Here is a 21,670-nt window from a genome sequence, read left to right as displayed (position 1 = left end):
CAAGCCTCCTTTCACATGGTGAGGCAGCCATGTTTTTTGGGCTGTACTTTTGTTCATTCAAAACTGGTAGTCTACAGAAAACAGTGACATGTCATCTTTCAGGGCAGCACTGTAGCACAGTGGTTAGCACAGTTGCTTCACAGCTCCAGTGTCCCTGGTTCGATTCCTGGCTTGGGTCACTGTCTGTGCGGAGTCTGCATGTTCTCCCCGTATCTGCGTGGGTTTCCTCCGGGTGCTCGGTTTCCTCCCACAGTCCAAAGATCTGCAGGTTAGGTGGATTGGCCGTGATAAATTGCCCTTAGTGTCCAAAAAAGGTTAGGTGGGGTTACTGGGTTACGGAGATGGGATAGGCTTAAGTGGGGTGCTCTTTCCAAGGGCCGGTGTAGACTCGATGGGCCAAAGGGCCTCCTTCTGCACTGTAAATTCTATGATTCTATGATCTTTGCCTTTAAGAACATGGGGACTATACATTTTAAAAGAGCATCTCAGCCTGATTCTATTACTCCAAGTCCTTCCATAAAGAAATTGGACCTTCTGGTACGAAACCACAAATGCCTAACTTGGTGACCGGTGACCTGCTGAATATTAATTTCTACAAGAGAATTCTGCAATAATCATGATATCAGACTTCAACAGTTTGGACCTACATGAGCTACAATTCAAGAGTGAAACAAGACTCTTTTATTGGATCCATTTTGACTGCTGTTCTACAATGAGCCAGGCATGTCAACTATGAACTAGTCTTCCGGTTTACAACTTATAATATTATACTATCTCCTTTAACTGTATCTTTGTGTGTGGATGCATGGTGTTTAAACTTGCAGGATAAATGCGTGAATAAATAATCTTATTTAATCAGACTACATACTCAAGGGCACCAAGAGAAGCACACACATCTCTCTTTTTCAAAATCACAATGATTACAGACAGTAAAAGAGGGAAAAGAAATTGGGGCTTCTGTTTAGCTCTCCTCCCATTCGTAACATTAGGTTTATTCAAAGGATGCAGCATTATAGATTTCTGCCTCCAACTATTTTGCATAACAAAGAAGCAAGTAAACAAGATCAAATTAATTGAGGGAATAAATAATAGGGCAGTCCCAAATATAAACTGCCATAAACAAAAACAAAAAATCGTAAGGAAACTTAAGATACTGTTTTATGTGCTCTCAGGCCTTAATCAAACAATGTCCCATCACCTGTGTATCTTTAACAATATAATCAATCAAGCATTAACAGAGTGGGGGAGGTGATGGAAAACAGACAGGCAGCATTGATAAGAATCAACTTGTGTGGACCTAAAATAAAATGCTTAATTCAGACAGTCCACAATAATAACTGGTTCTGGTTCACATGTTCTGTGGAAATTCACCCTTGTTCATACCGTGCATCTACACAATCGGCCAATTAATTTTTTCCCTAAATCAGTATTAAAAAGTCTCTCTAAACCATGAGCATAATTTTAATCAACTTAGATGATCGAGAGGGCAGCACGGTGGCACAGTGGTTAGCACTGGGACTACGGCGCCGAGGACCCGGGTTCGAATCCCAGCCCTGGGTCATTGTCCGTGTGGCGTTTGCACATTCCCCCCATGTCTGCATGAGTTTCACCCCCACAACCCAAAGATGTGCAGGTTAGCTGGATTGGCCACGCTAAATTGCCCCTTAATTGGAAGAAAAACAATTGGGTACTCTAAAAAAAAATTTAAAACTTAGATGATCGGTCCCTCAGCTTCTCGTCACACTTATTTTTAACATGTTTTGAAGTTAAGAAGTTGCCACTAACTTATTTTATTACAACTACATATACATAGCTGCATTTATCACATTTTGCCAAGTTTCGACAAACCTCAAATAGAAGATTGCACCTGGGCATCTGGTTTCTAATTTGGACGTCTTCAGAGATTCCTCCCCATCAGGCATCATAAAACTACTTATATTGTGTATTAGGCAATCACAGCCATTTAATTTCTTCGTGCTCTCTGCCTGCATCTCTTTCGAACGCAGCCTCAAGACAACATGACTCCACCCTCTGCTACATAGTGCCGACAGTGGTTGTAGTGTGTACCATCTACAAGGTGCACTGCAGCAACTCGACATGGCTCCTTCAATGGTACCTTCCAACCTGCACCTATGCCACCTCGGACTAGGGCAGCAGATGCATGGGACTACTAGCTGCAAGATCGCCTCTACGTCACACACCATTCTGACTTGAAATATATCGCCATTCCTTCTCTGGCACTGGATCAAAATCCTGGAACTTTTTTTGCTAACACCATGGATGTACCTACATCACATGGATTGCAGCGGTTCAAGAGGGGGCACATCACCACCTTCTCAAGGGTAATTAGGGATGGGCAATAAATGCTAACCTAGCCAGCACACCCCATGAAAGAATAAGTAACTGAACTGCTTTGAATATCCCGTGGTCATGAAAAATATGATACAAGTTCTCTCCTTGAGGCATTAGAACACGAGTCCAATTTCAAACTGTCAAAGGGCAAATTTAGGACATAAAGATTTGCTAACACTAGGCGCAATCAGTACATTAGCTACAAATGGAGAAATAATGTAGGCAAATGCCTGAAGTTCATTCCATAGCTTATTGGATGGTCTGCTGGGGATAAGAGGCAGAAGAAGTACAAGATTTGTTTTGGATACATGACCTATGATAGTCAAATGGCTTTTTTCAACTGTGGTAACTGGCACCTTGGTCATAGGAACAGTTCAGGTCCCTTATAATAACCGGATGCAACGGAATTTAGTCTGTTATAGGTAGCTTTCCAATTTATTCTGATATTACTGTGGAATCAAAGATGATCAGTTGAGAGTAGCAGCTACAGTACAGCAGCCTGCTATTTTAAATGCGACAATCGGAACAATATGATAACTTAATTTGAGCAACAGGATGAACTGAAGTGTCTGATATAGGTGGAGCATAGTGTGTGGTCAAAGTACAGCTACAACGGATACTAATGTTGCACTACAGTTGACCCTTGTACTGAAGTTTAAACTTATACTGCATAAAACTACAAAACTCATTGAAAAGCTTGGATAATACATTCCCTGTGGAGGCTGGGCCTGTCCATTTATGCATACTCCTCTGCCAAGTGAGTACAGCACCATCTGATTCTGATTTCAGCAAAGCAGCATGCCTTAAAAAGGTAGCTCCTCATTTCCTTGGGCCTGGAACAGTCAGGCACAGTAATGATTTAATAGTTGTTCATGAATTCAATCAGGCTCTGAGCAGTATGGACAATAAGTTTTGTTCATTAAAATCAATTCCAAGATGCAAAAGATCACTGAATTTAGCATGAAGAAAACAAGCAATGGTTTTTAAGTTTCTAAATTTCAGCTCGAAAGCATGGTTTCCTATTATAATTACATTCAAAATAACTGGAGCCAAACATAGTCTTTAACTTGCTTATTGTACATATAACTGCAGTAACATTGGATTGGATTTTATAAATGCTTTTTCAGAAAGGTGCCTGAAAACTATGGCATAAACACTACAATGAGGACAAATAGCAATCAACTAGGATTCAGTAACAGCATTCATTTAAGTATTCTATTACATGGTTAATTGAAAACAAACTGATCAATACTATACAACATATAGGATCATAAGACACAAGAGCAGAATTAAACCATTTGGCCCATTGAGTCTGCTCTACCATTCATTCATGGCTGATATGCTTCTCATCCCCATTTCCCTGCCGTCTCCCCATAACCCTTGATCCCCTTAATAATCAAGAACCTATCTATAATCAAGAACCTATCTATCTCTGTCTTAAAGACACTCAGTGACTTGGACTCCACACCTTCTGCAGCAATGAGTTCCAAGATTTATCACCCTCTGGCTGAAGAAATTCCTCCTCATCTCAGTTTTAAAGGATCGTCCCTTCAACCTGAGGCTGTGCCCTCGGGTTCTAATTTCTCCTACTAGTGGAAATATCCTCTCCACATTCACTAGCTAGGCCTCTCACTATTCTGTAAGTTCCAATGAGATTCCCCCATATCCCTCTAAACTCCATACAGTACAGACCCAGAGTCTTCAACGCTCCTCATATGACATATACTGGTTAAATAAATATTCTTTACTCCGATTTTGCCTCATCTTGAAGTTGCACAGACTAGCACCATGATCACAAATCATTTTTCACTGAATTGATCCTGACTTAGAGTTGCTTCAGTTGTTCAACAAATTACAGCGACAAAATGCTTATGCTATATTTGCCCGTTATGAAAGACAAGATTTGCTTGTATGGCTTGGGAAGTGGCTGTTTTCAACCCAAACCACTTTAATTGAATTTTATGTCTGCATGAAAGCTACAAAATAATCGCAATAGAAGGAAAAATTGTACATCATTTTCTTATGCACAATATATAGCTGTAAACACTGAAACCACAAATTGGCAGAAATAGAGGTGTCAGGTGAAAAACAGGATGTGGACAATCTAAGAATTTACCTAATTTTTTCATTAACAAAAAGTAACAGGATATATTACTTTGACATGTACACAAAGCATTAATCAAGTTTTACTCAACACTATTTAATAGTAAAACTAAAATGCAGATTCTTCAATTCAGCATCTCTGTTGCAGGGCTTTTGTTATCATCAAATGTGAACTTGGATCAGAGTGAAACTGCATTTTGTTATTGTCTGATTGGCCATGGAGAAAAAGAACTGGAACTTCAAGACACAAAAATGTGAATCTTTGAAGATTCCATCAGTAGTGATGTTATTGCTTCTGTGTGGTCTGCTGGCTCATATTACTCAATTAGAAGCAAAATCCACAGAAGGCACGAAACTCGTAGGGATGCAGTTCTTTGAAGTAGAAATCTAAAGCATTATGCTGTGTGAGACTGCGATGCAAACAGTTCAATGGTATTCGAAGCACCTCAAACTGACTTCAGAAGTCGAAAAAAGCAACACTTCAAAAGAATTAAAGTAAATAGACAGGAGCTAGATGACTCATAAGGAAACCCCAATTTTTCAGTATGGGTGGGAAAATAGATCACGGGACTTTGACTGGAACACTGTTCATTCTGTCAGAACTTACACGAGGGCTTCCCAAACATCTTTGCGAGTCCATTTTCAATCTCACACTTGGTGCAACCAGAGTAAAAATTGGTGGAAAGGGTATGAAGGGTTGAGTGGGGAGAGGGTTCAAGCAGCAGAGATACAGGCACAGAGAACAACTAAGATACCGTGTCATTTTGCAGGTTCTGTTGGTGCCAGTGATTGGGTCTCAACTCACTGGATTAGGCCACAAACATAGCCAAAGAAAATGCACATTTTAAGTGGTCTTGCAGCCAATCCCAAGACTGTTAAATCCTCTGTCTCATATCTGCCTTTGCTGCCTCAAAGCTCGCAACCCAAATTTCTCATTCCACATCTCCACTGGGGGTGTGGTCCACAATTTGGGAATCCCTGACTTTACACTGTTGTATCACCAGCCACAACTTAACAGTTTCTAACACTATTTAAGCGTGTTGTTTATCTCCAATTCCCCAAAATAAATCCAAGCTCAAAGAAATGCAATAAACCTCATTAAATTAGAATGGATACTACTTCATAAACTCAATTCTCCCTTTAGAGAACTGACAGCCAAGTTTACTTGCAAACCCAATTAGGAGGAATGGCAATTGCATAGAAGAATAAATACAGGCGTTCAGACAGGTTAGGAGAAAACTCTATTTGGTTAAAGTGGTACTCTCAAAATCCAAGTCATCAACTAGGAGCTTTCAAAGAGTTCATACTGTAAACGTTTACCTCCATCTGTAATAGGAGATGTACAGGGTATACTTTTTTATTGTTATAATCAAAAAAAGAGCTCAGAATTCAAATTATCAGCTTTTTTCATAACTGAGCAGTTTGCCATCTCAAATCAAGATGGTGGAAAAAGGTGCTGTCCCCAGGCTCATGAACCTTCTTCTGTCTTAGATTGAAGGAGGAAGTGAATTAGCTAGAGAAAGAGGGGCTCTCCTTTGTTACACATCATGGAGAAACAGTCCACTTTTGCTGAGAGATTAATGGGTAATATATGGGAACGGGAGAATTTACGTTCCAGTCAGTGGGGGAGCGATTTTTTTGTACTAACCAATCTTGTATTCATAATTATAGCCGAAACATTTTGATAGTATATTTGAGCATCAAAAAAAGCAATTTTTAAGAGCTATCCAGATACACATGGACAAAATCAACATTTTCCCATTAAAACAATCGCAGGGTGCAAGCACCACAGTCACTCTCGTCTTTGCTTTGATTTTTGGTGGGCAATTCTGTCGCCGGTAGCTTGCTGCAGATAATCTGGAAAGCTTTCCTGAGTACTAGAGTTCAGTTTCTGTATATTCTTGGTAAGTACAGGTTGTTGCAATGAACAGAATGCACTTGCATACAAAACATTTCAAGTTGTATATATTTCTTTAAAAGGATTTGTTTTTGCTTTTGTTTAACATTACTTGCTTGAAACATGCAGCTGTCAGCCTTGGTTATCTAATCTGTTACGTTTGATTGCTTTGCCATTCAGAGATGTGGGGTGCATGATGCTTAATTCACCTAATTTCCACCCAGGAGCACAGGGAGTGAGAGAGGCTGACGACCTGGCCTTTGCCTCCCTGGTGGCCCGGAGATGGATCTTACTAGGGTGGAGGAACTCGGAGCCCCCGAAGTCGGGGGGTGTGGGTTAGCGACATGGTGGGGTTTCTTAGACTCAAAAAAATTAAATTTGCCTTGAGGGGTTCGTCGCAGAGGTTTGCTTGGAGGTGGCAGCCGTTCATCGATTGCTTTGAGAAACATTAAGCTGTCAGCAGGGGGGGGGGGGGGGGGGTGATTGGGGAAGGTGGCACTGTTTGTGTAAGCCATGTTGGCTCGGGTTTGTTGTGTATACTATTGTGGTTTTGTTTTTATTGAAATTTGATGTTTAAAATTGTTAAAATGATAAATGCCTCAATAAAATATTTTCTTAAAAAAACATTCACCGAATTTCCAGTGTTTAATCCCAACAGCTGGAGTTCACTGTTTGCCCCGTGATGAAGCGCTCTGAGATATATTAGGCCCACGGTCAAGTTTTGGTTGATAGGCAGTGCAAGTTTGCACTCTGAAGCTGACATTTACGTTAGCTCAGTTGGCTGATTTGTGATGCGGTGTAACTTTAACAGTGTGGGTTCAATTCCCATACCAGCTGAAGTTATCCATGCTTTTTCAACCTTGCCCCTCACCTGAGGTATGATCAGTCAGCTCTCTCTCAAACAAAGGGGGAGACAACCCAAGGTCATCGGGGACTATTACGACTTATTTCATTTTCAGCACAACACTAAAATATCAAGCAATAAATTGTCTTTGATGTCCAAGTTGCAGGGTAGGGATAGAAAAGTCAGCAGGATAAATCACTATGAAGTGAATCCTTTCAGCAGGCAAAGTACACAACTCTTGGTAACTCAACATTTTCTGTTTCGATTACAGAATTTTAGCCTTTGGATTAGGAAAGAATCACGGTCAGGTGCAATGTCAATCATGATGAGATAGCTTGCTCAAATTACAATAGGGGATCAGTTTAGAAAACTTGGCTAGACATCTAGTTCGTGACGCAGAGCAAGGCCAGCAGCGCAGGTTCATGTACCAGCTGAGGCTGCAGCTGTTCATGAAGCCCGCCTTCTCAACCTTGCCCCTCGCCAGAGGTGTGGTGACCCTCAGTTTAAATTACCACCAGTCAGCCCTTCCCCCCCTCAAAACGGCAAAGCAGCCTTTGGTGATCTGGGACTATGGTGACTTTACCTTTACAATCACAATCCAGGTTGTATCTAAAGAACTAATATTTAGACAAGGTCCAAAAAGCAAGTTGTGTAGTTCTACTGTCCGAATCAACAAAAGGAAAGTCTCTTTCTTTCATATATAGGGGAAAGGCTAGTTAATTTACCTGAACTTCAGAGTTAGCATCAACAAGTTGCAATGTAAACCAGCTGTCCTTACAGGTGTACTTGCACAGGTCTTCCTTTCGGATTGATACTTTACCTGAAAGAAAATGAGTTACAAGAGTGTTCAGACACCAACATTGATGAGTGTTATCAAATGAAAATTCAACTAGATTTTAGCAAACAAATTTTAAAAGTTCCTCAGCTTGATTTATTTTGTTACACCGATCGACAATCAAGATAGCTCTGAGTTTAAGTTCTATTCCAGAATTTAAGTACATACTCCATTGATATTCTAGGGTAGTACTGAAAGAGTGCCACATTGTTCAAGGGTACTTTCGTTTGAATTGAGTATTAAAACAAGATCTCGCTGTTTGACTACATCGGGCAAATGTTAAATATTCTACTTACTAATTGAAGAGGGGAGTGCTACTTTTGGTGTCTGGATCAATGCAGTCCTTACCAGTTCTGCCATCCCCACTATCCCACTAGCCACACATCATTTGCCAATTGGCACATGATCAGTGCCATTTGGCAAAATGATATTGCTGCTAACATTGACATCAATTACAAACGTGTCGCTTAAAATATAGTACGCATGCCAGCTAGTTTGGGCAACTCAAACAGCTATTCACAACCTCAAAGTGAGTCAACCTGTCGTCAATTTCTTTCAGACTTCCCTGCTGTTTTCAATCACTGAAATCCCACCACACCAACCAATCACCACTGTGACCTACGATTGCTGTTCACAAAGCTGAAGTACGAGAGGTGAAAGATACTTCAGCCTTATGCCAGCAATCCCTTAATTTAATAAATGACATCAGGAAACCCCTGGCAGCATCCACCGTGAGTGTGTTAACATTTCAGGCCGATGGTCTTTCACTGGATTCAAGGATGAAAGTTCATTGAATTTGAATCTAATAAAAGGTCGTTGACCTGAAACATACACACTCCACTAACACACTCCACTAATGCGACAGATCTGCAGAGTATTTTCAGCACTTCTGTTTAAATTTTAGATTTTTCCCAATATCTGCAGTCTGTCTCCTTCGTTGAATATTAACGCTAGTCTTCTGCCTTAACTCCACTTTCCCATTCTACCTTTAAATTTGATACTTCATGAAGTGAGTGTAATATTTCTCTCCAACTTCACACGGTTCCAATCACCGCTAGTCACCCCCTTCCCCAATAAACCAAGAACTTTCAGGGAAGATATCTTGAGCAAAGATGCCAATCAGCATCTCCCTACTGAAAAATTGTTTCATTTATATATTCATGGGCAGTGCCGGGGGGGGGGGGCTTTTTTCTTGTTTTTATTAGGTTTAGATAAGGGCGCCCTTTAAAAATGGCGTCCCGATCATTTGAAGACCAACGTTGCTGCAGGGCGGGTTCTGACTGAGCGCACGGCGTGACATCGTGGGACCCACCTCCAGGATTTGACAAGTGTCAAAATATATGGCGGGAAAAGCCAGCAATGGAACCGGCGGGCAGCAGAATGCTTTTCCCGCCCGAGTTGACACTTAATCAAAAAAAAGGAAAATTCCGTCTGTAGTGTTTTGGTCAGAAGTGAAAGGGGAGTTACTGAGGCTACATTTTTTTCTGATTTGCTCAGCTGTAACACATGAATAACCATCAATCTGATTGAAAAGAGTAAAACTGCTTTAAACTAAAATATTGATGATTTTCATTATCCAAAATAATTTACATAAGCAGCTTTATTTATATTTAATCACAATTCTTCTGCATTCACCCCATCTCTGCTTGATTTCACAGCTTTGTTTGCAGCATAAGTTATATACGTGACATTTAACTCAACTTGCCCACAATCAATCACAAAATGGTTATAGCACAGAAGCAGGAAGATACGTATTCGGCCAGTCAAGTCTGTGTTGGTCCTCTTTGCCCTGCAAATTTGATTTTTCAAGTATTGATCCAATTCCCTTTGAAAGACCCAATTCAATGTACCACCACTGGTCGTGCATTCAAGGTCCTAACCACTCACTGCGTGGAAAAGTTTTAGATGTCTCTATTGCTTCTTTTGGCAAATCTGTGCCCTCTGACACTATACCCTACCACCAATGGGAACAGTTTCTCCCTACATACTCTGTAGGGAGTATTTTGATTGTGAATAGCTCTATCAAATCTCCTCAACTCTCCTCTCAACCATTTCTTCTCCAAGGTAAACAATCCCAACTTTTCCAATCTATCTACATAATTGATGTCCCTAATCCCTGAAATCATTCTCGAAATATTTTCTGCATTTTGTTTCTTCTTTTAAAAAAAAAAATTTAGAGTACCCAATTCATTTTTTCCAATTAAGGGGCAATTTAGCATGGCCGATCCACCTAGCCTGCACATCTTTGGGTTGTGGGGGGGCGAAACCCACACAAACACAGAGAGAATGTGCAAACTACTCACAGATAGTGACCCAGAGCCGGGATCGAACCTGGGACCTCGGCGCCGTGAGGCTGCAGTGCGAACCACTGTGCCACCGTGCTGCCCCTTCTGCATCTTTTAATGCCTTCACATCTATCCTAATGTGCGGTACCCAGAGCTGGATGCAATATTCCACAGTTGAGGCCGTACCAATGTTTTAGACAGAGGAACTTACTCCATGCTCCTATTGATAAAGCCCAGGATACCCCAGCTGGTTTAGCTCAGTGGGCTAGACAGCTGGTGTGCGATGCAGAACAAGGCCAGCAGCGCGGGTTCAATTCCCGTACCAGCTGAGAATTCGGAATTCTCCCTCCGTGTACCCGAACAGGCGCCGGAATGTGGCAACTAGGGGCTTTTCACAGTAACTTCATTACCGTGGTAATGTAAGCCTACTTGTGACAATAAAGATTATTTACTTATTTACATGCTTGTTGAATTGCTCTCTCAACCTGTTCTGCCACCTTCAATGATGTATGCACAGATACAACCAGGTCCCTCTGCCCCTGTACCCCTTTTCGAATTGTACCCTTAATTTTATGTTGTGTCTCTATGTTCTGCATACCAAAATGAATTATTCCACATTGTTCTGCATTCAATTTAATCTGCCACGTGGCCACCCATTTCACCAACCTTTCTCGGTCTTTTAGAAGTTCGACACTATCGTCTAGGCCACGAATAAAAATCAGGAAGACCCCTGGGGAACTTCACTATAAACTTCCCCAGAGTTCATAAAAGAACCATTCACAACCACTCATGGTTTCCTATCACTTGGCCAATTTTGTATTCATGTTGCTACTGTCCCTTTTATTCCATGAAATCCAATTTTTCCTCACAATCCGATGTGCTGCATTCATCAAATGTCTTTTGGAAGTCCATGTTCACCACATCAACAATAATACATCAACCCTCTGCTAGCTCATCAAAAAACTCAAACAAATTAATTAAACATGATTTGCCTTTAACAAATTTGTGCTGGCTTTCCCCAATTAACCTGCATTTGCCCAAGCAACTAATAATTTTGTCCCAAATGATCTTTTTTAAAACTTTCTCTATCACAGAGGTTAAAATAACTGGCCTGAGTTGCTGGGCTTATTATTAAACATTTCCTTGAACAAAGGTGCAACATTTACTATTCTCCAGTCTTCTGGCACCACCGTTGAGTCAAAGACTAGAAAATTATAGCCAGTGCCTCCGCAATTTCCATTCCACTTCCACAGATATTAAAGCAAACTATCTACAGAATGATCTTTGTTAAATGATAATTATAAGTATATGTATCATGATACATTTTCTAAAAGTCAAGATATTAGACTTACATCTTTCTTTAAAAATAATTATTCAAAGATCACAGGAAATTCAATTTGAATTCATGGGCATTATGACTTGCAATTTCTTATCTACTTGCCTTACCCCATCAATTATCAAAAGGGCAATGAGAAGGGATCCATAAACAATTCTTTATGCATCGAAGCTTGGAGGATAGGCTCAGGGAGATAACACAACCATTCAACTGTCCCTTTATATGCAATAAAATAGTGGAGAGATTCAATCGCATGTGGCGCATGGATTAAAGTTACACTGCAACAACGATGCAGGGAGGGGGGGGGGGGGGGGGGGGGGGGGCACAAATCATGTTCATATGTTTTGGTCCTGTCCAAAGCTGGAGGATTACTGCAAGGTATTTTTTAGGATAATCTCTAAAGTGGTGCACGTGAAACTGGACCTGGGCCCTCGGGAGGCCATATTCGGAGTGTCGGAGCAGTCGGGGTTGGAAACTGGTGCAGAGGCAGATGTTGTAGCCCCGTTGATCGCCCGAAGGCGGATCCTGTTGGGATGGAGAGCAACCTCTCCACCCTGTGCCCTGGCGTGGCGGGGGACCTGTTGGAATTCTCGACTCTTGAGAAGGTTATGTTTGAACTGAGGGGAAGGATGGAGGGGTTCTACAATTGATGGCCATTATTCATTATGCACTTTCAAGAATTAGATAACATGCGGGCTGTTGTTTGGGGGTTTGGTGGGAGGATGGATTGTTGTTGTTGATATTGTATTCGTTACTGCTTATTATTTATTGCTGGTGGGTGTAAATTTGGGAGAAAATGTGCAAAAGGAGAATAAAAATATTTTAAAAATATAGTTACACTGCAACTTACCAAAAGGCACGTCCTTCTGAAAAAAACTCTTATCATAAATATAAAAGGAGAGGTACTGAAAACGTCTCGGGATTTCAAAGTAAAAGTCTTCACCATAAAAGGGGCTGCCAAGAAAACAGAAGTTGTAACAATAGGTTAATAAATTGTGGTAAGTTAACAAACATTTAAAAATAAAATTGTCATTACAATGTACATAATATTCAAAAAATGTTATCCCTTCAGCATGGCATCCATACACAAAATACATTTAAATAATTTCCCAAGTTATAATCACAGCTCAGGAGCACATTTTCAAAGCAGAGTGCAAATGAGATCAAGAGCAGCTCATTGCGATTGTCTAATAATGAGAGGTCTGGAAGCATGATTGCAACCAAACTAAATCGATTTAAAATACCACAGGATAGATACTGCTGAGGTTCAAATCAGTTATTTCCAAAGCTAATATCTTTGGACTTCTAGCATTCAGACAGACAAGTTAAATAAAAAAACCAAGGCGTACAATTCCTTGTTTAGACCGAATACCAGGACCCCAGCAACAATGAACCAAGTTCCGGCGTTAACACTGCTAAATCCAGTTCACTGATTTGGCATCAGACTTACAGACCCATCAGTCTGCCATCAGGCTAAGAGTCACAGGTGGCAGTCTCCCAGGATTCAATCTAACCAAGTAGTTACAACAAAGTAACAAAGGTCCTGTTACTTTGCCCCTTAAATGATCACAGAAGAAATCTCATACATGGTCATCAACGTGTAGCTTTTGAGGTGAAAACAAAACACACAAATTCCACACCAATCCCTTCTACCAAGGATATTTTCGTTATGATGCTCACATGAATGAACTCTGCTCTTGAATGCAAGGGTTAGAAAGTTAGTACCAGAACTCTGAAGAGTGTCTGGGCCTAATTGTATGTAAACAGTACCCAACTGACCATACAAAAAAAGGTGTGGAGATGCCGGCGTTGGACTGGGGTGGGAACAGTAAGAAGTCTTACAACACCAGGTTAAAGTCCAACTGGTTTGTTTCGAATCACAAGCTTTCGGTGCGCAGCTCCTCCCTCATTGATGGAAGGGGGGTGTTGTAAGACTTCTTACCATACAAAAAAGGAGTAGAATCAGCCACTCGGCCTCTTGAGCCTGCTCCGCTATTCAATAAGATTATGGCTGATCTGTTTGTAAATTCAACCTCCTGCCTACCCCCCCAATAACCTTCACCAACTTGTTTTTTAAAAAATAATTTTTATGAGGGTTCTCTCAAAATATCAACAGAATGGAAAAGAAACCCAATAAAATTAAATACAGAACAAATTAAAACAACCCCCGTGCCCCCTCCCCCCCCCATACATAAATAATAAATTAACACCCCGAGTTTAACACAAAGCAAACATAGCAAATATATACACTCCCTCAGATCCCCCAGGGCAAATAAACAAAAATAAAGTTGACCCCCACCCCCCGGGTTGCTGCTGCTGACCATTGGCTATCGTTCTGCCAGGAAGTCTAAGAATGGTTGCCACCGCCTAAAGAACCCTTGTACCGATCCCCTTAAGGCGAACTTCACCCTCTCCAATTTAAACCCTGCCAAATCGTTGATCCAGGATTCCACGCTTGGGGGCCTCGCATCCCTCCACTGAAGAAGAATCCTACGCCGGGCTATCAGGGATGCAAAGGCCAGAATACGACCTCTTTCACCTCCTGCACTCGCGGCTCCCCTGCAACCCCAAATATTGCGAGCCCCCAGCCCGGTTTGACCCTGGATCCTACCACCCTCGACACCATCCTTGCTACGCTCCTTCCAAAATTCCTCCAGTGCTGGGCATGCCCAGAACGTATGGGTGTGATTTGCTGGGCTCCCTGAGCACCTAACACACCTGTCCTCACCCCCAAAGAACCGGCTCGTCCTTGTTCCGGTCATGTGTGCCCTGTGCAGTACCTTAAACTGTATGAGGCTGAGCCTTGCACACGAAAAGGAAGAGTTCACCCTCCCTAGGGCATCTGCTCACGTCCCCATTTCGATCTCCTCTCCTAACTCCTCCTCCCACTTACCTTTCAACTCCGCCACCGAGGCCTCCTCCATCATCACCTGGTAAGTTTCCGAGATCTTCCTCACTCCAACCCCCCCCGAGCACCCTATCCTGTACTGTGCATGGCAGCAGCCACGGGATTTCCACCACTTGCCGCCTGGCAAACGTCCTTACCTGTAAATATCTGAAGGCGTTCCTCGGGGGGGGTCCATACTTCTCTTCCAGTTCACCCAGGCTCGCGAACTTCCCGTCCACAAACAGGTCGCCCAACCTTCTTATCCGTGCCTTGTGCCACCCCGAAAACCCTCCATCTATTTTCCCTGGGAAAAACCGGTGGTTCCCCCGTATTGGGGTCCACACCGAGGCCCCAACTTCCCCCGTGCCACCTCCACTGCCCCAGATTTTGAGGGTAGCCGCCACCACCGGGCTCGTGGTATACCTCATTGGAGGGAACAGCAGCGGCGCTGTTGCCAGCGCCTCCAGACTCGTACCCTCACAAGACGCCGTCTCCAGCCTCTTCCATGCAGCCTCCTCCCCCACCATCACCCACTTACGCACCTTCGCCGCATTGGCGGCCCAGTAGTACCCACAGAGGTTGGGCAGCGCCAGCCCCCACCCCCCCCCAATCCCTACTCCGCTCCAGGAACACTCTTTTCACACTCTGAGTCCCTCGCGCCCACACAAACCCCGTTATGCTCCTGTTGACCTGCCCAAAGAAGGCCCTCGGGATAAAAATGGGGAGGCACTGGAACAGGAACAAAAACCTTGGAGCACCGTCATCTTAACTGACTGCACTCTACCCGCCAGGGACAGCGGCAGCGTGTCCCACCTCTTGAACACCTCCTCCATTTGTTCCATTAGCCTCGTGAAATTGAGTCTATGCAGGGCCCCCCAGCTCCTGGCCACCTGCACCCCCAAGTACCTGAAGCTCCTCTCCACCCTTTTTAGTGGGAGCTCGCCAATCCCCCTCTCCTGATCCCCTGGGTGAACCACGAACAGCTCGCTCTTCCCCATGTTGAGCTTGTACCCGGAGAAATCCCCGAACTCCGAGGATCCTCATTACCTCCGGCATTCTCCTCACCGGGTCCGCCACATACAGCAGCAAGTCGTCTGCATAGAGCGACACCCTATGCTCCTCCCGCCCTGCACCAACCCGCTCCAGTTCCTCGACTCCCTCAGTGCCATAGCCAGGGGTTCAATCGCCAGTGCGAAGAGCAGGGGACACAGGGGACACCCCTGCCTCGTCCCTCGATGCAACCAAAAGTACTCAAACCTCTTGTTCGTGGCCACACTCGCCATCGGGATCTCGAACAACAACCAACCCACCTAACAAACCCCTCCCCAAAGCCGAACCTCTTCAGCACCTCCCACAAGTACCCCCACCCCACCCTATCGAAGGCCTTCTCAGCGTCCATCGCCACCACTATCTCCGCCTCCCCCTCCCTCGCCTGCATCATAATCACGTTCAGGAGCCTCCACACATTTGCGTTCAACTGCCTCCCCTTCACGAATCCCATCTGGTCTTCGTGGATCACCTGCGGCACACAATCCTCAATTCTCGTGGCTAAGACCTTCGCCAGCACCTTGGCATCTACATTTAACAATGAAATCGGCCTATAAGACCCACACTGCAGGGGATCCTTGTCCCGCTTCAGGATCAAGGAGATCAGTGCCTGGGACATCGTCGGGGGCAAAGCCCCACTCTCCCTTGCCTCATTGAAGGTCCTAACTAGCAACAGGCCCAACAGGTCCACATATTTCTTGTAGAATTCGACTGGGAAACCGTCCGGCCCCGGTGCCTTCCCCGCCTGCATGCTCCCTATCCCTTTGGCCAGCTCCTCCAGCCCAATCGGGGCACCCAATCCCGCTACCAGTCCCTCCTTCACCTTCGGAAACCTCACTTGGTCCAGAAAGCAGCCCATCCCTCCCTCCTCCCGTGGGGGCACAGACCGATACAATTCCTCATAAAAGTCCCTGAAGACCCCATTGATGTCAACCCCAATCCATACCACACTCCCTCCCCTGTCCTTAACTCCCCCAATCTCCCTAGCTGCGTCCCGCTTCCGAAGCTGATGCACCAGCATCCGGCTTGCCTTTTCCTCATACTCATAAATCGCCCCCTGGGCCTTCCTCCACTGCACCCCTGCCTTCCTGGTGGTCAACAGGTCGAATTCGGCCTGGAGGCTACGCCTCCTCTTTCTCAGCAGTCCCTCTTCCGGCAGCTCCGCATACCTCCTGTCTACCCTCACCATCTCCCACACCAGCCTCTCCCTCGCACTCTGCTCTCTCCTCTCCTTGTGGGCCCTAATGGAAATCAGCTCTCCCCTAACCACCGCCTTCAGCGCCTCCCATACCATCCCCATTCGGACCTCCCCGTTGTCATTGGCCTCCAGGTATCTCTCTATGTTTCCTCGGACCCGCTCACTCACCTCCTCGTCCGCCAACAACCCCACCTCCAAGCGCCACAATGGGCGCTGGTCCCTCTCCTCCCCAGCTCTAGGTCTACCCAATGTGGGGCGTGATCCGAAATGGCTATCGCCAAGTACTCAGTATCCTCTACTCTCGCCATCAGCGCCCTACTCATAATAAAGAAGTCGATCCGAGAGTAAGCCTTATGGACATGCGAGAAGAATGAAAATTCCCTAGCCCCCGGCCTTGAAAATCTCCAAGGGTCCACCCCTCCCATCTGGTCCATAAACCCACTCAGCACCTTAGCCGCCGCCGGCTTCCTACCCGTCCTAGACCTCGAGCGATCCGGTGCCGGATCCAACACAGTGTTAAAGTACCCCCCCCATTATCAGGCCCCCCACTTCCAAATCCGGGATCCGACCCAACATGCAGCGCATAAAACCCGCATCATCCCAGTTCGGGGCATACACATTGACCAGCACCACCCTCTCCCCTTGCAGCTTACCACTTACCATTACGTACCTGCCGCCATTGTCTGTCACAATGCTCAACGCCTCGAGCGACACCCTCTTTCCCACCAAGATCGCCCCCCCCCCCCCCCCCCCCCCCCCCGATTTTTGGCATCCAGCCCAGAGTGAAACACCTGACCTACCTACCCCTTCCTCAATCTTACCTGGTCTGCCACCTTCAGGTGTGTCTCCTGGAGCAGGACCACATCCGCCTTCAGCCCCTTCAGGTGCGCGAACACCCGGGCCCGCTTGATAGGCCCGTTCAGTCCCCTTGCATTCGAGATCATCAGCCGGATCGGGGGGGGCCACCCACCCCCCATCGACTACCCATAACCTCTCCTTGGCCAGCCACATGCCCGCACCTAACACCCGGCCCGTTCCCCACGACGGCAGACCCCCGTCCCAACCCCCTCTACTCGCTCCAGCTCCCCCTGGACCATAGCAACAGCAACCCTCCCCCGCGGGGCCCCATCCCCCCTACCGGCCATCCATCCCTACTCCATTTACTTACCCCCCTCCAAGAGCCCTCCCGACAGACCCAACCATAACAGTGCCCAACCTACCTTCATCAAACCAAACAGAAATAAGGGCGAAGAACCCCCCCTCAAAGTATAGCGCCCCAACAACAATCCCCGCCCACCCATCCTGACCCTCAGTTTGTGTCCAGTTTCTCGGCCTGAACAAAGGCCCACGCCTCCTCCGGAGACTCGAAGTAATGGTGCCGGTCCTTGTAGGTGACCCACAGTCGGCCGGCTGCAGCATGCCAAACTGCACCCCCTTTCTGTGCAGCACCGCCTCCGCCCAATTGTACCCGGCCCTCTTCTTCGCCGCCTCCACACTCCAGTCCTGGTATATCTGAACCTCCGCGTTCTCCCACATGCTGCTCTTCTCTTTGTTGGCCCACCTGAGCACGCACTCCCCGATCAACAAACCGATGAAACCGCACCAGCACCGCCCGTGGTGGCTCGTTAGCCTTGGGCCTCCTCGCCAGCACTCTATGGGCCCCTTCCAGCTCCAGGGGTCCCTGGAAGGATCCCGCTCCCATGAGCGAGTTTAGCATGGTGACCACATAGGCCTCCCAAGGCCCCCACGTCCGACCCCTCCAGCCCCTCCGGGAGGCCCAGAATCAGCAAATTCTTCCGCCTTGACCGATTCTCCATCTCCTCGAACCATTCCTGCCATTTCTCGTGGAGCGCCTCGTGCGCCTCCACCTTTACCGCAAGGCCTAAGATCTCGTCCTCGTTGTCGGAGACCTTTTGTCAGACCCCGCGAATCGCCACCCCCTGGGCCGTCTGGGTCTCCAGCAGCTGGTCTATAGAAGCCTTCATCGGCTACAACAGGTCCGCTTTAATCTCCCTGAAACAGCGCTGGATAACCTCCTGCTGCTCCTGCGCCCACTGCATCCATGCTGCCTGGTCCCCGCCATTTTGCTCTTCTTCCCTCGCACCTTCTTTGGATTCACCACCACTTTTTTTAGTCGCCCCGCTCCTGGTCCAAGTCGGGGAACTATTGCAATCTCCTTCCCACACCGGGGAACGTCGAAAAAGTGCCGTTGAGGGCCCTGAAAAGAGCCCAAAAGTCAGTTTTTAGCGGGAGCTGCCGAATGTGCGACTTAGCTCCGCATAGCCGCAACCGGAAGTCCTTCCCAACTTGATAATCAAAAATCTATCTAGCTTTGCCTGAAAAGTATTCAAAGACTCTGCTTCCACTGCCTGAGGAAGAGAGCCCCAGAGGCTCACGACCCTCAAAACATTTCTTCTAATTTGTTTGAAATGAGCGACCCTTATTTTTAAACAGTGACCCCTAGTTCTATCTTCTCCGACAAGAGGGAACATCCTCTCTACATCCACGTCGTCAATACCCCATAGAAACAAAGGTTTTGATCATGTCACCTCTAACTCTTCTAGTGGATACAACCCTAACCTCTGCAACCTTTCCTTCCAAAACAACCCGCCCATTCCTGGAATTAGTTTTGTAAACTTTCTGTGAACTGCTTCAGATGCATTTACATCTTAAACAAGGAAACCAATACCGTACACAATACTCCAGATGTGGCACCTTATCAAATGCCTTCTGGCAATCCAGTACATCCACTGGTTCCCCTTTATCTACAACAAGACTCCTTCAAAGAACTCTAATAAATTGGTTAAACATGATTTCCATTTCACAAAGCCATGTTGACGCTGCCTGGCTGCCTTGAATTTTTCTACGTGCCCTACGTATCTTTAATAATGGCTCCTAAAATTTTCCCTATGAACATATTCAGTAACCCAGCCTCCTCTACTCTCTGGGGAGAGAATTCCAAAGATTAAAGGCCAAGAAGAAATTCTTCCTCATGTCCACCCTTATTTTTAAATTGTGCCCCTAGTTCTACGTTCCCCATGTGGCAAAACATCCTCTCCCCCACAGGCCTGCCAAGGCTCCTCAGAATGTGTGTGTTTCAATGGGATCAATTCTCATTTTTCTAAATGCCAATGAGTACATGCCCAATCTGCTCAATCTCCACTCAAAAGAAAACCCTTGCACCTCAGGAATCAGCCTAATAAGCCTTCTCAAGAATTTCCAATGCAAGTATATTCTTCTTTAAGGAGCGAAAAATTGTACACATTGGTGCAGTCTCACCATCACCCATATAGTTCTAGTAAGAATTCCCTACTTCAACCTGCTTGTAATAAAGGCCAATGTTTAATTTGTCCTCCTAATTACTTGCTGTACCATCATGCTAATATTTTGTGATTCATGTATTAGGGCACCTATATCCCTCTGCATTCTGCTGTCTCACCAGTTAAACAATATTCTGCTTTTCTATTCACCCTGATATAGTGGATAATATCACATTTTCCCACATTATACTCCATCTGACAAATTTTTGCCCTCACTTAACCTATCTATATCCTTTTGCAGACTCTGTATCCTCATATCTCGCTTTCCTACCTATGTTTATGTCTACCTAGGGGCTTTTCACAGTAACTTCATTGAAGCCCACTCGTGACAATAAGCGATTATTATTATTATCAGCAGCAAATTTGGCTGCAATACAGTCCAAATCATAACATAGATCACAACTCATTGAGGCCCCAGCACAGATCCCTGTGGCATTCCACTAGTTAGCATTTGCAACCTGAAAATTACCCATTTATCCTGACTCAATTTCCTGTTATTTAGCCACTCCTTTATTCATGTTAACATATTACCGCAACACCATGAGCTCTGATCTTGTGGAGTAATCTTTTATGCAACACATTATTAAATGCCGTTTGGAAATCCAAATAAACTACATGAAATGAAATGAAAATCACGTATTGTCACAAGTAGGCTTCAAATGAAGTTAGTGAAAAGCCCCTAGTCGCCACATTCCGGCGCCTGTTCGGGGACATCTACTGATTGCCCTTGATCCGCCTTGCTAGAACTCAATTTCACTTTCATAAAGCCACGCTGACACTGCGCGATTGTATTATGATTTTCTAAAAGTCCTGCTACCACCTATTCAATAATGGATTCTAGCATTTTCACAATGATAATTTTTAGGCAAACTGGCCTATCGTTTCTGGCTTTTGTCTCCCTCTGATCTGAGGATTTAAAAAATCCATTCAAGGGGTGCGTGCATCGCTGGCTAGGCCATCATTTACTGCCCATCGCCATTGGTGATAAGTTGCTTTCCTGAAGCATTGCAGTCCATGTGGCTCGAGCTGCACTCATCTAGGCAAGGGGAGAGTATTCCATCACACTCCTGACTTGTACTTTGTCGATCAAAACATTGAAAATAGGAGGAGAAGGCCATTTGAGCCTGCTCAGCCATTCATCATGATCATGGCTGATCATCTAACTCAATAGCCTAATCCCGTCTTCGTCCCATATCCTCTGATCCCCTTCACCCCAAGTGCTATATCTAACTGCTTCTTGAAAACAGAACAGCACATCATGTATCATAAGTGTAAATTGTGGACAGAAGACAAAAGTTTCAACACTTATATTTAACATGTCTTCATAAAAAATTTATTTAGCAGATTTGAATTTTTGAAGTTGAACATGAAATCTGTGAAATTTTGTAATCAAGTTGCCCTCTCAACTTGTCCAAATCACGCTGAAGGATCTCTGCGTCCTCGTCACAACTCACCCTCTCACCCAACTTGGTGTCATCTACAAATTTGGAGATTACATTTTGTTCCCTCATATAAATCATTAATATCTATAGTGAATAGCTGGGGTCCTAGCACTGATTCCTGTGG

At 45.0% G+C, this 21,670-nt stretch overlaps 1 protein-coding gene across 1 annotated transcript in view; it reads right to left on the bottom strand.

Annotated features, from left to right (window-relative positions):
• The window catches only part of rasa2 (RAS p21 protein activator 2), a 244,361-nt gene that overhangs the window by 142,084 nt on the left and 80,607 nt on the right, over positions 1 to 21,670 (bottom strand). The window contains exons 3-4 of the mRNA XM_072473964.1: positions 12,503 to 12,606; positions 7,922 to 8,016 (exon numbers count right to left, since the gene is read on the bottom strand). Coding sequence (XP_072330065.1) covers positions 7,922 to 8,016; positions 12,503 to 12,606 — 199 coding nt within the window. The remainder of the gene's footprint in view (positions 1 to 7,921; positions 8,017 to 12,502; positions 12,607 to 21,670) is intronic.

Source organism: Scyliorhinus torazame, chromosome 14, assembly GCF_047496885.1.
Source record: "Scyliorhinus torazame isolate Kashiwa2021f chromosome 14, sScyTor2.1, whole genome shotgun sequence".
NCBI classification, from domain to species: Eukaryota; Metazoa; Chordata; class Chondrichthyes; order Carcharhiniformes; family Scyliorhinidae; genus Scyliorhinus; species Scyliorhinus torazame.
Note: the sequence above shows the minus strand (reverse complement) of the source record. Positions and strands in the feature narration are given on the sequence as shown.